Source organism: Conger conger, chromosome 2 (assembly GCF_963514075.1).
Source record: "Conger conger chromosome 2, fConCon1.1, whole genome shotgun sequence".
NCBI lineage: Eukaryota > Metazoa > Chordata > Actinopteri > Anguilliformes > Congridae > Conger > Conger conger.
In genome coordinates this window covers 21,593,952-21,606,478 of record NC_083761.1, presented here as the reverse complement: position 1 = coordinate 21,606,478, position 12,527 = coordinate 21,593,952, and the positions used below count along the sequence as shown (strand labels likewise).

The 12,527-nt window shown below is 44.0% G+C and overlaps 1 protein-coding gene across 1 annotated transcript in view; it reads right to left on the bottom strand.

Annotated features, from left to right (window-relative positions):
* glud1b (glutamate dehydrogenase 1b) overlaps positions 1-11,147 on the bottom strand; it is a 28,284-nt gene extending 17,137 nt beyond the window's left edge. The window contains exons 1-4 of the mRNA XM_061231105.1: positions 10,575-11,147; positions 3,658-3,738; positions 3,034-3,089; positions 752-815 (exon numbers count right to left, since the gene is read on the bottom strand). Coding sequence (XP_061087089.1) covers positions 752-815; positions 3,034-3,089; positions 3,658-3,738; positions 10,575-10,974 — 601 coding nt within the window. The 5' untranslated portion in view covers positions 10,975-11,147. The remainder of the gene's footprint in view (positions 1-751; positions 816-3,033; positions 3,090-3,657; positions 3,739-10,574) is intronic.
* Between the last annotated feature and the right edge of the window lie 1,380 nt (positions 11,148-12,527).

Below are 12,527 nucleotides of genomic sequence, written 5' to 3'. Positions count from 1 at the left end.
AAAAAATAAGTAATCCACACAAAGAGTTGTGCGTGCCTGACCGTTGCCCTGGAACGTGTATACGTAAAACTATCCTTGGAGGAGCTGGGTCAGTGGGCAGTCAAAAAGGGGGAAGGAGTGGAGGAGGGGGGTTATTTGTGACTCCCTGGGAGGACAGAACTCGTACCTGGGTGCAGAGGGTGTGGGCGGAGGGGGTGGAGTGGTCTCTGTATTTATAGCTATTAGTGGTTAGGGACCGTCCCAAAATTCCAGCCTGCGATCGCCCTCTCCCTCAGAGGTCCACTAGGGACCATGGTTGAAGGAGGGGGCCCTCTTCCAGAATGCAGGGTTAGCACACTCTCTTCTGCACACTGTCCTGTGTGTGTGTGTGTGTGTGTGTGTGTGGAAGCAGCAGGGAGAAGGAATTTGGGAGGCTGGTCATTAAGTTCACGTGACACTACAGTAAGCCCTTCCAAACTCACTCCCAGTGTCTGCAGATGGAGTTACAAACTTGTCGACTCAAACACTCCTTGTGTTGCACTGGTAAAGCAAGTAAACAAATGAACAATTCTTGTTCATTCTGTTTCAGGTCCCTTTCTTAGCATTCTCACATGAAGGCTAGGTTACGCGAGCAAAGATGGAGATTTGAGGGTGCTAGATAACACAAGTGTTCAAACGTTCAGCCACCTTTGACCTCTGGCTTGACATAACATGGCAATCTTCAGTTTGCATAAAAATGGAAGCAACATTGTCAGCAGAAGCAACAACTCACCGATGAAGCCTTTCTTAGCCAGCTCGATGGTGAACCTTCTAGTAATCTTCTCCAGCTCATTGTCCTGTGGGACAGAGATACACGGATCATTATCTTACTGCGCTCACTGACAAACACAGCCTTAGATACAGATTTGAGCACACACTGGCCATTGCCCTGAACAGGACTGCTGAATCTTATCCAGGTTTTTGTTAAAGCCCAGCACTACGACACCTGATTCTACTGATTAACAACCTGATTGAAGACCATGATTCATTCATTATCACCTGGCCATTATCATCATTATCAAGACTGGACACCCCTGGCCTAGAAAACTGACATTGCCATGCGGGGTAGATGTCTGGAAGGCAGAGTGTTGGATGGATTAATTTATGAATAAATATAGAAATAAGTTCACACACAGCTACTGGAAAGGAATTGGCTCAGCTGACTTCACAGCCAGAAAATTCCTCCCATCCTGCTGCCAGCTAAAAGCTCAGCAACTTTCCACTCAAGGGCAGCAATCTGCAGTGAGCATGCAGCCCAGCTTTGGAGACAGGAAGTGGCAGTCTGAGCAGTAATTATCAACATCCTGTGGCAGGCGAATGGCGCATTTAGCTTCAAAATATCAGGTTCGCGAACATCCGTGGGGTTTGGGTCTCTTCTCCGACCTACGTTCTGCTATTGTTATACCTCGTAAATACCTACAGGAGAACACCATCTGCATATATCCCAAGAATGTTTACAGGGCCAAGTAAATGTTGTGATCTCCTCTGCAAGCTATTTTTGTCAAAAAAGGAATGAGAAAGAAAATGGCTCTGTGCAAGGCGACACGCAACCTTTTAGCCGTTCGCCCCGGTGGCCTCATGAACGTTATTAACACAGAGCCTGAGTGTCAATACGCATGCCGCCAGAAAAAAAGGAGAGAAACAGAAAAGCGAAGGAAAAGATGTAAGAGGGAACAAAGAAACGGGTGGAAAAGAAAATAAGGACCTCTTCTCATCGGGGGCTGAAGAGAGAATGCATGTCCGTTCCATTAGCTGGATCAGGGATCATGCATGGATTATGGTGCCAAGGGGGAGGCAAGATCTTGCAGCGTTTTAATCACATGCTGCAGCTCACTTAATCCAAAGAAGTAGAAAAAAAAAAAAAACACAACAAAAAGCAAACATCTAGTCTAGTACACTGTATAAGTTATGCGGGGTCATTTCAATGTTCTTCCAATTTATGCAAGCAAATTAATGTTATTCATTTCAGGGGTTCCCTTTACAGTCAGTGCTCATGGAAATGACAGTAACCCCCTCCAGACATGAGGCCTTTTCTCTTGGTACACTGGGCAGCGGAATAACTGATGCTATTTTAAAAGCAGGGAAATATGGAAAGAATTAGGCACTGGGCAGCAGTGTGCCGACTAGAGAAGCCATCCATTAGCAGTGAGGGAATGCCAGTGTTTTGCTTTGAGCCGTAGATGCAAAATGCAGCTGTGAATGGGCGACATTAGCTCAGGAGGTAAGAGCGCTAGTCTGGCAGTCGGAAGGTTTCCGGTTTGATCACCCTGTGGCAAAGCGTCCCTGAGCAATACACCTAACCCCCGACTGCTCCCGACGAGCTGGTCGGGGCCTTGCATGGAAGCCTATCGCCGTTTGTGTGCGAGTACATGAGTCAATGGCATTAATTGTAAAGTGCTTTGGATAAGAGGGCAATATATATGCGGGTGTGTGCGTACTTGACTTCCTTGCACCAATCGACAGATAGGAACAGCTCACATCTGATTGGTTACATCAGTGAATTGGCTGATAAGGACCCTACACAGCCCCTGTACATTCTTGGGTTCGGTATGTTCAGTCGTAGCTGGAAAGACTTAATAATAATAAAACAAAATAAGATCCGATAATAAGACATGCTTTTATCGGACGGCATTCCTTCAATCTTGGACGAGTTTATTTATTTTATTGTTCTTTTATGGTTCTTTTAGCTTGCTTTTCATTCTCTCGTCATTATTTATTCCTTAGTGCTTTTCTTCAGTGTGCTTGTTTTTTTTGGTATTTTAATCACATTGTTTTATTTTCCTTCCCTGTAAAGCACTTTGTAACTCGGATTTGAGTGCTATACAAATAAAGATTATTACAAAAAAAAGCAATGGGCATGACTATGTACAGATGTTTGCCAAGTAATAGTGAGCTAGAGTAGAAACGTGTAAAGTAAATGTGTAAAAGATTGACGAAGGTACAGAAGGACAGGAAGTCCGTATCTGATATAAGGATCCCCAGTGTGCTTATCAGTACTTGCCACAAATGCCTCACCGAGTAATTCCTGGGGTTGATTTTCACTCCAGCTTTGGCTCCACCGAACGGCACGTCTAGAAAACAAACAGGCCCAACATGAGGGTGTACCTGCAGCCACTGCATATAGGCACAGACAAAGCAGCGCCTCTACACAGAACAGTGGTGCAATGCACCTCATTGACATTCACAGGGTAATGCGTTCAGAAGTCCAAAACAATGTGAACTCAAACCTCCCAGGCTGGTGCAAAGCAAATAATGGTCATGGCATATCAGGACAGTGATACTAACAATACAGGTCTTTTACTACATAGCACTCATCGCAAAACTAAATCAAAAGGGGAGGGGAAACAGACCAAGTAAAAGACAGGTCAAAATGGCAAGCCATAGTGACAAATGGCTAGGTGGTTTGTGAAAACTAAAAATGGCTGCCTTTGAACTTATGCATCAGAGATGTTCAGATTGTTTGTGTTCTTTACACTCCCAAAAAATTGACCTCCAGATGAAATGTCTGCAATGTTGGTATTTTTAGAATTAAGATAAAAGTAATTAAACCACCAACTTTCATTTTCCCTCGCTTTGCTGTCAGAGGTCATGCACAGCCAACATGGCTCTGCTAAAGTGCAGAGCAACTGGACCACTCACCCACTACAGCGCACTTATAGGTCATCAGAGAGGCCAAGGCTTTGACCTCATCCACAGACACTTCTGTGCTGTACCGGATACCTGAGGAGGAGAGAGAGCAGGTCAATGACATGCCGGAGAACAAGGCCAAACAGTACAATGCCACCATTAAACTCCCACCATTAAACTCCACCTCAAAAGTAAATAAAGCTACAGGCCCTTGGGTAGCATACGTAGCTAAAGCGTTTTCCCTTGGTGCTGCAATGCACAGCATTCCGTGTTCATGAATCAAAGGCTGACAGCCGTGGCCAGAAGACCAATGAGGCAGCGAATAACTAGCCGTGGAGTTCCGTCTGCCTCATTGCACAGAGAGCACCTGCGCTCTGACCGTGACATCGCCGTTAGCTGCGCGGCCCTCTGGTGCAAAAACCGCGCAGCTCAGCTGGTGAGAAAACTGTACCCACCCCACCCTCCTGAAAGGACAGGGACTCAACTGGCCAACAGCGGTGCTACTTAGCAAGTAGTTTAAGTCACGCTAGAGTGAAGTTCTGCCAAGCGACAAGCACTTATCAGAGCCATGTAAATTATTTGCGGTTAAAGGATTTGTTTCAACCAGGCTAATATGTACAGTACTGAGCATTATATAATTCTAGTACTATAATGTAGGATTGATAGTGGTTTCCAAAAAAACACTGACGATGTTGAACTGGATTAATCCAAAGTTCTGGCTCTCACAGATTTATCACAATTGGATGGATGTCTAGAATAATGTTAAAGCTAACTTTATGCATGCCCAGAAGCATACTAAAGCTAACTTTATGCATGTCCAGAACCATGCTAAAGCTGGTGCTTTAGTACCCCGTCTGCTTACACCGTCTGACTAAATCCAGCCAAGAAAGCATCCATTCCTTTAACAACAAAGTCCTCAAATGACAGGATGATATGAGAATATTCCAAATGATGCGGTAAGCAATCACACCAGTGTCAAACTGCACCTACTGTGGACCAGTACTGGCCATTTCTGCCTTCTTTTTACAGGGCAAGAGAACAACTTAACCGCAAATGCTGCGAATATGTGATCGGCTTGTCCCAGAGGAGCTTGTCTCATTTGGGGAGAGGAGAGGGCGAGTTAAAAAGGTGAGAGAGCTGTGGGAATGATCTAAACGATTGCGACTGCGCGTTTTCTTTTAGTGGAGAGACGCGAGGCCCATAACACAAGAGCATGTGGTTACAGCAGGAGCACTGCATCAGTTTGCAGTCTCTGGATCAATCCCGGCCAATCACAGAGAGGCAGCCTAAGGCCGAGTGGAGTGACTTCACCCTGTTGAGACCCCTCCCCCTCGCCCCTGCCCCTGCCCCTCCCCGGACCCCCGCCTCCGTTAGAAATCATGTGCACAGATCAGTTTCAATCAAGCAGAGGCCATGACCTCTTAATTCCCACTAGGACCACCGTTAAACTAAAAACGCTAGCAGCAGTACAATCACACCCGGGAGACAGAGTCTTAAGAGCCGTCCTACATCTGTGCGTCTCTCTTGTCAACCCTGAGGAGGAGGAGGACTGGAGGAGAATGGTGAGAGAGAAGCTCTGGAACCAAAGGAACTGAAACTAGTTTTTTTTTTTTTTTTAAACCTTTATGAATGCATCTTTTGAAATGGAAGCGTTTTCATTGAAAGACCTAGTATGCGATTATGACAGAGTAGGCTGTGTGGATTTATGGAAGCACTGCTTTATACCTCCAAAATGAAGGATTTTTCTCTGTTAGTTGCTTATTGTAGAAAGGTAATGTAATATAGTCAGACCACCAATGACATCAGACAGCTGGAGACCACACTGGAGTTTGCTCCAGCAGAGACCAGGAAAGCCAGTTAGACATTATCCCCAAATTAGCCTAATCAGATGCCAACCACACTCTGTATCAACAAAGATGTAATGTGTAATCCAGTTATAGGGACACCAAGTAAAAGCCAGAGTGCATTTAGATGAGGAAAGACACAGCTTGACGGCATCAGTGCCGTTCCCCTTATGGAAGTCACCGGTAAAAAGAGGGTTTCTGTTTTTAGCCACCCAGTGGTACTGCTGCCTCTTTATGAATCATAGCCCCCACCCTCCCCGGGACCTGTGCTGGGACCCTGGCTTACTGGATCCCAACACCCCCTCCCTGCACCCGCCCCCACCTGCCAGACAGCTGGTCAGGTCACAGCAGCACTGGTGTGTTTCACAAGTCCTGAGTTCATTGAAAGACAGGGTCACTTTGAGGAAAAGAAAGACTGAATGACATGCACGCACAGCTAGCTTAGCTTTGACTGCCTGAAGCCACAGTACTTGCTAGCTAACTAAATAACCTTTGCTCATAACACAAATAATGGTCTTTGTTCCTAAACTTGCTAAATTAATAGATGCTTTGTTTCAAGGACAAATCCTTACAGGGTCGTTCAAATACAATTTGCTTATTAACAAAGAAAAAGAAATGCTCTAACCACATGACACATAAGATACTCTAGCACAGGGATGGGTACTTTTGGACCTGGAGGGCGAGTGTGCATACAGGTCTTTATTTCCCCTTTAATTAGCTAATTGGCTGTATACTCCAAGTAAAACCCTTCATATAGGGACACAAGAACAGTCTTCAGGTGCCATTCATGCACTTCCCGTATCAAGAATTGTAGCCAAAATTTCAAATGGCATATATGTTGAGGCTAACTAAATAATTAAGGCCACAAGTTTACACGAACATTAGAAACAGATACAGCTTTTGTTTTTCAAGCAGTGAGGTTAGCTAGCTAGTCTACAGTTGTCAGTGAATTAAAATGTGCAATTAAACTAATCAGTTTGAAGCATAGCTTAATTATTCAACCATCCAGAATGCTGTTCTGCCTCCTCTAAGCCCAATCTATCCTGTGAATAAAATGTCAGGTAGAGAGCGAAACTGTGTCTGAAGCAGCTTAACAGCTAACTCGCCAACTATTGGGTATACACACTGCAAAAAATGGCTGTCTTAGCAAGTGTTTTAGTAATAAGAAGACTCAAGGTATTCATTTTCTTCCTCTCAAGCAGAAAATATTAGCTAGCAAAAAATTGTATACCATTGGCAAATCATGAGATGAGATATGCTTGACAAGGGTGATTTTCCTATTCCATTGGCACATCTTGAGATGAGTCATAGTCTTACCTTATTGGCAATATTTTTGTCTTATTAGCAAAAAGTAAACTAAATTAGATCTGAATATAAGAGTAAAATACTTGTTCTTTTTAGTGTTTTACAGTGCAACTTGTGTACTCAAGAGTAGGCAAGAAAGCGGTTTTGGTCAAAGGGAGGTCCTGTCACACCGCACAACAGCAGGTTCCCCTCCGATTAAACTGCATGCAGACCACAGCTTTAGCAGCTTAACCGGAAGATTTCAGATGCCATCAGCTGATTTCCCTCATCCAAAGGACACGTTATCCTGGCCCTTCCGACTTCCGATGACTGGATGGGCAAATGGTTGCGACTGGGAATTCCGTGGGTCGGAAAATGTTTTATGTAATGTGGTATAATGTACGCAATGCAGATATCGTTACGGTCACTGTATAAATCTAACCATACTGTATGTCTACAGATAGACTGTGATTTCACGGCACAAACTCTGGGAAGGTGCTTTTCCCTGCAGAGACTGGATTAGACTGGTTTCAGCCAATCCATCATTCATTTAACCCCGCTGGGCATGGCATGGCATATTAGTCTACAATTCAAAGACGCACTTTCCGCCCCCAAGCCTAGGTTCGTGACATGTTACTACAACCTTACGTAATTATGTTGAAAAAACAATGCAGCACGTGTAGAAACGACAAAACGCTTAAGTCGCATTCCCCTGCCGCAGGCACTGGTCGCTTCTGTATTTACTGCTTAGCCTAGATGTGACTAACATAGGCAGAGGCAAATGCAGTCCAAGCAATGGGAGAGCTACAGGATGAGTTTGGCTACAGAGCCGAAATGGAGACCAACAGCAGGCTCATCCCACTCATCCTGCAGCTCACATATGGGAAAAGGGAAGTGGAAGGGGTTGGGGATGGAGAGACACAGGAAGGAATTCGGACACTGCCCTCTGTGGGGGTGAAGCCAAAGCAGATTCCCAGGTGTCTCTATGATCATCCACCTTTTTCCAAACGAGGCTTCCCACGTGCCCTGCGCTTGGCGGCAGGCAGGGGTCATCAGCGACATTGCTGAAGAGCGACACTCGCCATTCAGGAGGGAGGAGGAGTGGAGCAATTACTCGACAAACTCCAAAGTTCAGACCGGGCTTCTGGGTACAACTGACAAACAGGATCAGGGGCACCTCACACAGCCGTCCCCCTGGCAATATCACCATTACAGCTTACTCTGGCTGCACTACCCCCACCCTCCCGCCCCTCAGAACCCCCTCCCTCCCTCCCTCCTCACAGTTACCCAGCATGCAGTGCAGCACCCACCCCCACCCCTCTGTGCCCACTGTCCCTGCAGCCTACGGTTCACTCAGAACTGGTTTTCTCCAGCCCAAGTCTACAGACACTAGAACCTAGTCACTTCTTAGGTATGCACACTCCGTTATGCAAGTTTGCATTTTGTCTCTGCAGTGAGAAAAAGTAAAAGCCTTCCGTTACAGAGAATAAATGACCAGGACGGTTGTAAGGTAACCTGCACAAGAGGCACGCTCTGTAAATTATGAGCTCAAGGGTACATACTACTCCGTCAGATACAAACAAAGAACTGCTGCTGCTTCCCCTCACATTTATACGGTTTCCATTAGCCTGCACCTACTGAGAGCATTTCAGACGGTGCTGCCAAGAGAGTAAAACTGCCCACATAATTAGGAGGGCTCCAAAAACATGGCAAATTTATTTCCACTTCTGGCACTATAACAGTCCTCAGACCAATTACACATCCTGTATTCACCGATTAGGCTGCGAACCAAAAATAAAAATCAGCATTACAGCATTTGGCATCAGCTGTACGTGAGGAAGGTGTGTGTGTCATAATCTGGCCTGTGAAGTGGGAAGGTTTGCAGGGCAGAAAACTGTTCTGCACTGTGCAGGCAGTGTTGCATCTTCCTGGAAACACCACCTGGTCCATACATATTTGACACCCTTTTTCGAGCACGCTGGAGCACGGCCAAGGTACGTTTGAATGCTACAGACGTGGAATGAGATGCTGGCCAGCCAAATATTTCACAAAGGGTTCAGGATCATCGCAGGTTGCATCATAGCACCTAGGCAGGTGCACAGATAGACCTCCAGGAGGTTGGCGTAACAGGGGAAATAAGATTCCGTATTGCCGGCATTATGTGCAAATACACCTAAATGAAAGGCAGAAGTCACTGGAAATTTGATCTCGCTAGTTTCTTCCATATGCATAGCACGGCCATAACATATAATTCTAGTTTCTATGAGTGCATGTGCCTGCGTGTGAATGCGTGCTGTGTGTACATGTTTCTGGGATCATGCTGTGTGGTCTATCCTTTCTTGTGACGCTCAAAACATGTTACTAAATCATGCAGCAGCACTGTATTCCTCAATTATAAAATATACTCAAAATGACAGTACACATGAAAACCTAAAATAAGGCATTTCAGAGTAGAACAGCTTATCTAATCGTATTTTAAGTAGTTTTTTAGCAATAGTTTTTTTGCATTAAAATATAATAACATTCATTTTTAATGCACAAAGTGTCTGCAGGCAACTTGTTTATGCAATGCAATGTAATGTCATTCATTTGCTTTCATTTTCGATTTATAAAATGAAAACAAAAACAACATTGCTCAGCCTTAAGTTGTATTCATAGTCAGCCGAAAAGGTAAAACTGCTCACAGGTGACTATGCACCAAGTGTTTGTGATATCTGTGCATTGCTACTGTAGCGTAGTGGGAGATACTATCTTTAGAGCATAAACATGTCTGGAAACGTTTATTGGGTCCAAAAATGAATGAAACGGAGGTGAATGTTACTTTTATTATGTTTCAGAAGACTTCAAACTGGGCCCATATGATGAATATAGTGTGTGATTATGAACGTGGTGTCAGTGAGGTAATATCTTGGTGAAAACAGTGGGGTGGACGGTGCCCTTTTTTCCCCTCAATTGAGCCCCTGCCCCGCAAAATGTCTGTGCACGGCCCTGATAGCACCCTCACCTGTTGCACTGCGAGTGGAAGTAACTACCAGCTCTGAGCAATGTTACCAAAAAAACGAATATCGTTACAGATTTACGCACGGAAATCCGCATTTCAGATATTTCTGGAATGGGGTATGTCATGGCAACAACATTATAAGACAATGTGTGCTTCTTCTAAAAAATTCTAAAGAGCAAAAACCCTATAGGCCTATGGTTAACCTGCAGTAGAACCATTACAAACTCAAAATCGGACACGAGAGTCTCAACAACCAAGCCACAAGTATTTCTCCGATGGTTTGGCACGCGGCCTAAAACCTGATTGATAAGCTAAACCAAAAAGTTAAGAACAAACTTACCAAAAATCGATGGAATTAAAAAACAACAATCCAATATAAACTTATTAAAAAAAATATATATATATATATATATATATATATATATATACATACACACACATATATGTGTATATATGTATATGTGTCTATATACACAATATACACTACCAAAATATGTTTATTAGTGGCACAATTCCCCTAGGTTATAAAGGTTAGTGAGGACCGTGCGGAAGGTCAGCCTATTTCAGTAAAATTACAAGCAATTTGGTCAGGGCAAAGCAATGGGGGGAGGGGATAAAATAAAATGTAAAATGATTCTCGGATTCCTCCAATTTGTGTTACAAGAAGAGGCTATTATTCAGCCTAGATGAAGACGAACCTCGGCGCCCAAGTTCAAGTCCCCAACTAAAATGTAGGCTGTGTCACTGCTGCATCGCCCGTCGCTTCACTCGCTCCGAACGGGACTGCTTGCTTAACTCACCTCCTTTGCAGGGCGTTCTGTGTTGACTGTGCTGGGCGCGGTAGCCCTCGACCACTTCCCATTCGCCGTTGTCTCGCTTGATAGGGAAAGATACGCTCAGTACATGGTTGCATGGCTTGATAATCTTGAGAATTCCCCGGACCCGATGCCTCTTCTGTTCCGGCGTTTCTCTGGTCTTGAGGTCTTCCACCAGTTTATTTTCTACGATGGCGGCACCTTTATCAAAGAAGCCCTCGACCATTTTGAAGAAGTTGGGGTCGTCTTCCTTTTCCCCTACGGCTTCGCTGTAGTGGCGAACCCGCATCAAGGACGCGGAAGCCGGTAAAAAGGAGTCGACGCATCCCGAGGCCAGAGCGCTGTTGGCTCCGCGAGTAAGCAGTTCCCCCAGATACCTATACATTTTAATCGAGGTGAGGTAACTGGCGTGTTATTAAAAATAATTATGGAGATGACAGCAATATGGGTCCGGGGGGGGAAATGGAAGAAAATAAAAATCTAACGAGACAACACCTCCTCTTTGCGTCCCGTCCAGTGTCAAACTGACAGCTTTCATGCCGTCCCCTGCTTTAAAATGCAGCGTGAGCTAGTGCAGTGGTCTAGCAGCAAGCAGAGGGGAGGGCAAATAGAAGACACGCTCTCTATGCTTTCTCATACAGAAAATGAACTCTGGCTAACATGTAACATCAGACAAAAAAACTAATATACATTCACATCTGGTTGAAGCAAACAGATTAATTAATGTTCTAAAAGTAGCATTTTAAAAATAATGACGCAATGTATAGCCTATTTGATTGCATTCAGTTTCCGAAATAGTGAAATACAACGCATTGGGCCTGTTTACACTAAAATCCAGCTTCGAACATAGATCTTTAAAATTACGATAATCTTAAAACTAGGGCGCTAATAAACTTAGCGTCCTACATTACTTTGAAAAAGGGCTTTAAGCAGCACTGATGTCGGCTAAATGTTGATTTAGTACTGAATGCTGAATAATATAACCTGATATTCCGGGACAAAGTTGGCATTGTGTTAGTTAAATGCTTCCCTCATTTATCCGAGGATATACTATACTCAAATAAAAAACATTGTTCTGCATACATTACATTAAGCCAATACTGTTCGCTGATGATGGCTCATGCAAGGTGAAAGCTAAAGGCAGCCAGACAAAGAGAATTAGAACTAGACTTAAATTTAGTTTAATTTGACAGCATTTAGTCTCTGTTGTGGATAGCTAGTTTTACTTTACAATAGTGAATGTAGTCCTCCGATGGAAAAGGAATCTGGAAAAATGCGCATGCTACCTATTAGATAAAAAGTAATAATTACTTTTTGGCATTCAGCCAACAGCTAGCGATAATTACACACAGTGCTGATGCTAAGTAATCAGGGTCAAAACTGAGTATAAACAATACATAATCTTACACATAATTTTAGAAACCATAGTGCAAGAGGAAAGTAGAAAATAATATATTATCTTGAAGCAAATATTAAAGCATATAGCTTTTGATTTAGTATTGGTATGGCTTTTAAACCTGTCCAGTATTTCAGCCAAGATGCTGTTGAAATCGAAGCATCTGCAATCAGCTGAATGTAGTAGGAGCCTATTCACCACTAGGCGGCCAGCATAGAAAGAGATATGATCCAGAGGAGGGCTAGTTAGGGAGGGGACAGAGCGGTTCTTGCTGGATTGTGCCACTACATCACTCATTGTCATCGAGTGCTTTGCATGCGTTTTTCTGAATAGAGGCAGATAATGTAATTGAGTTAGATGCAGATTAGGTAATTACAATGAGTGCATAAGGAAGGTGGCACATTGACAGGTGCTTATTTCAATCCTTCCTATAGTTCAACAGCTATGTGAAGGGTGTGCCTTCAATATTAATCCTACTGAAATCTCCTGGTACTGCATCCTATGGGATCCCAGAGTGGAAAGAATGTACTGTATGAAGTACA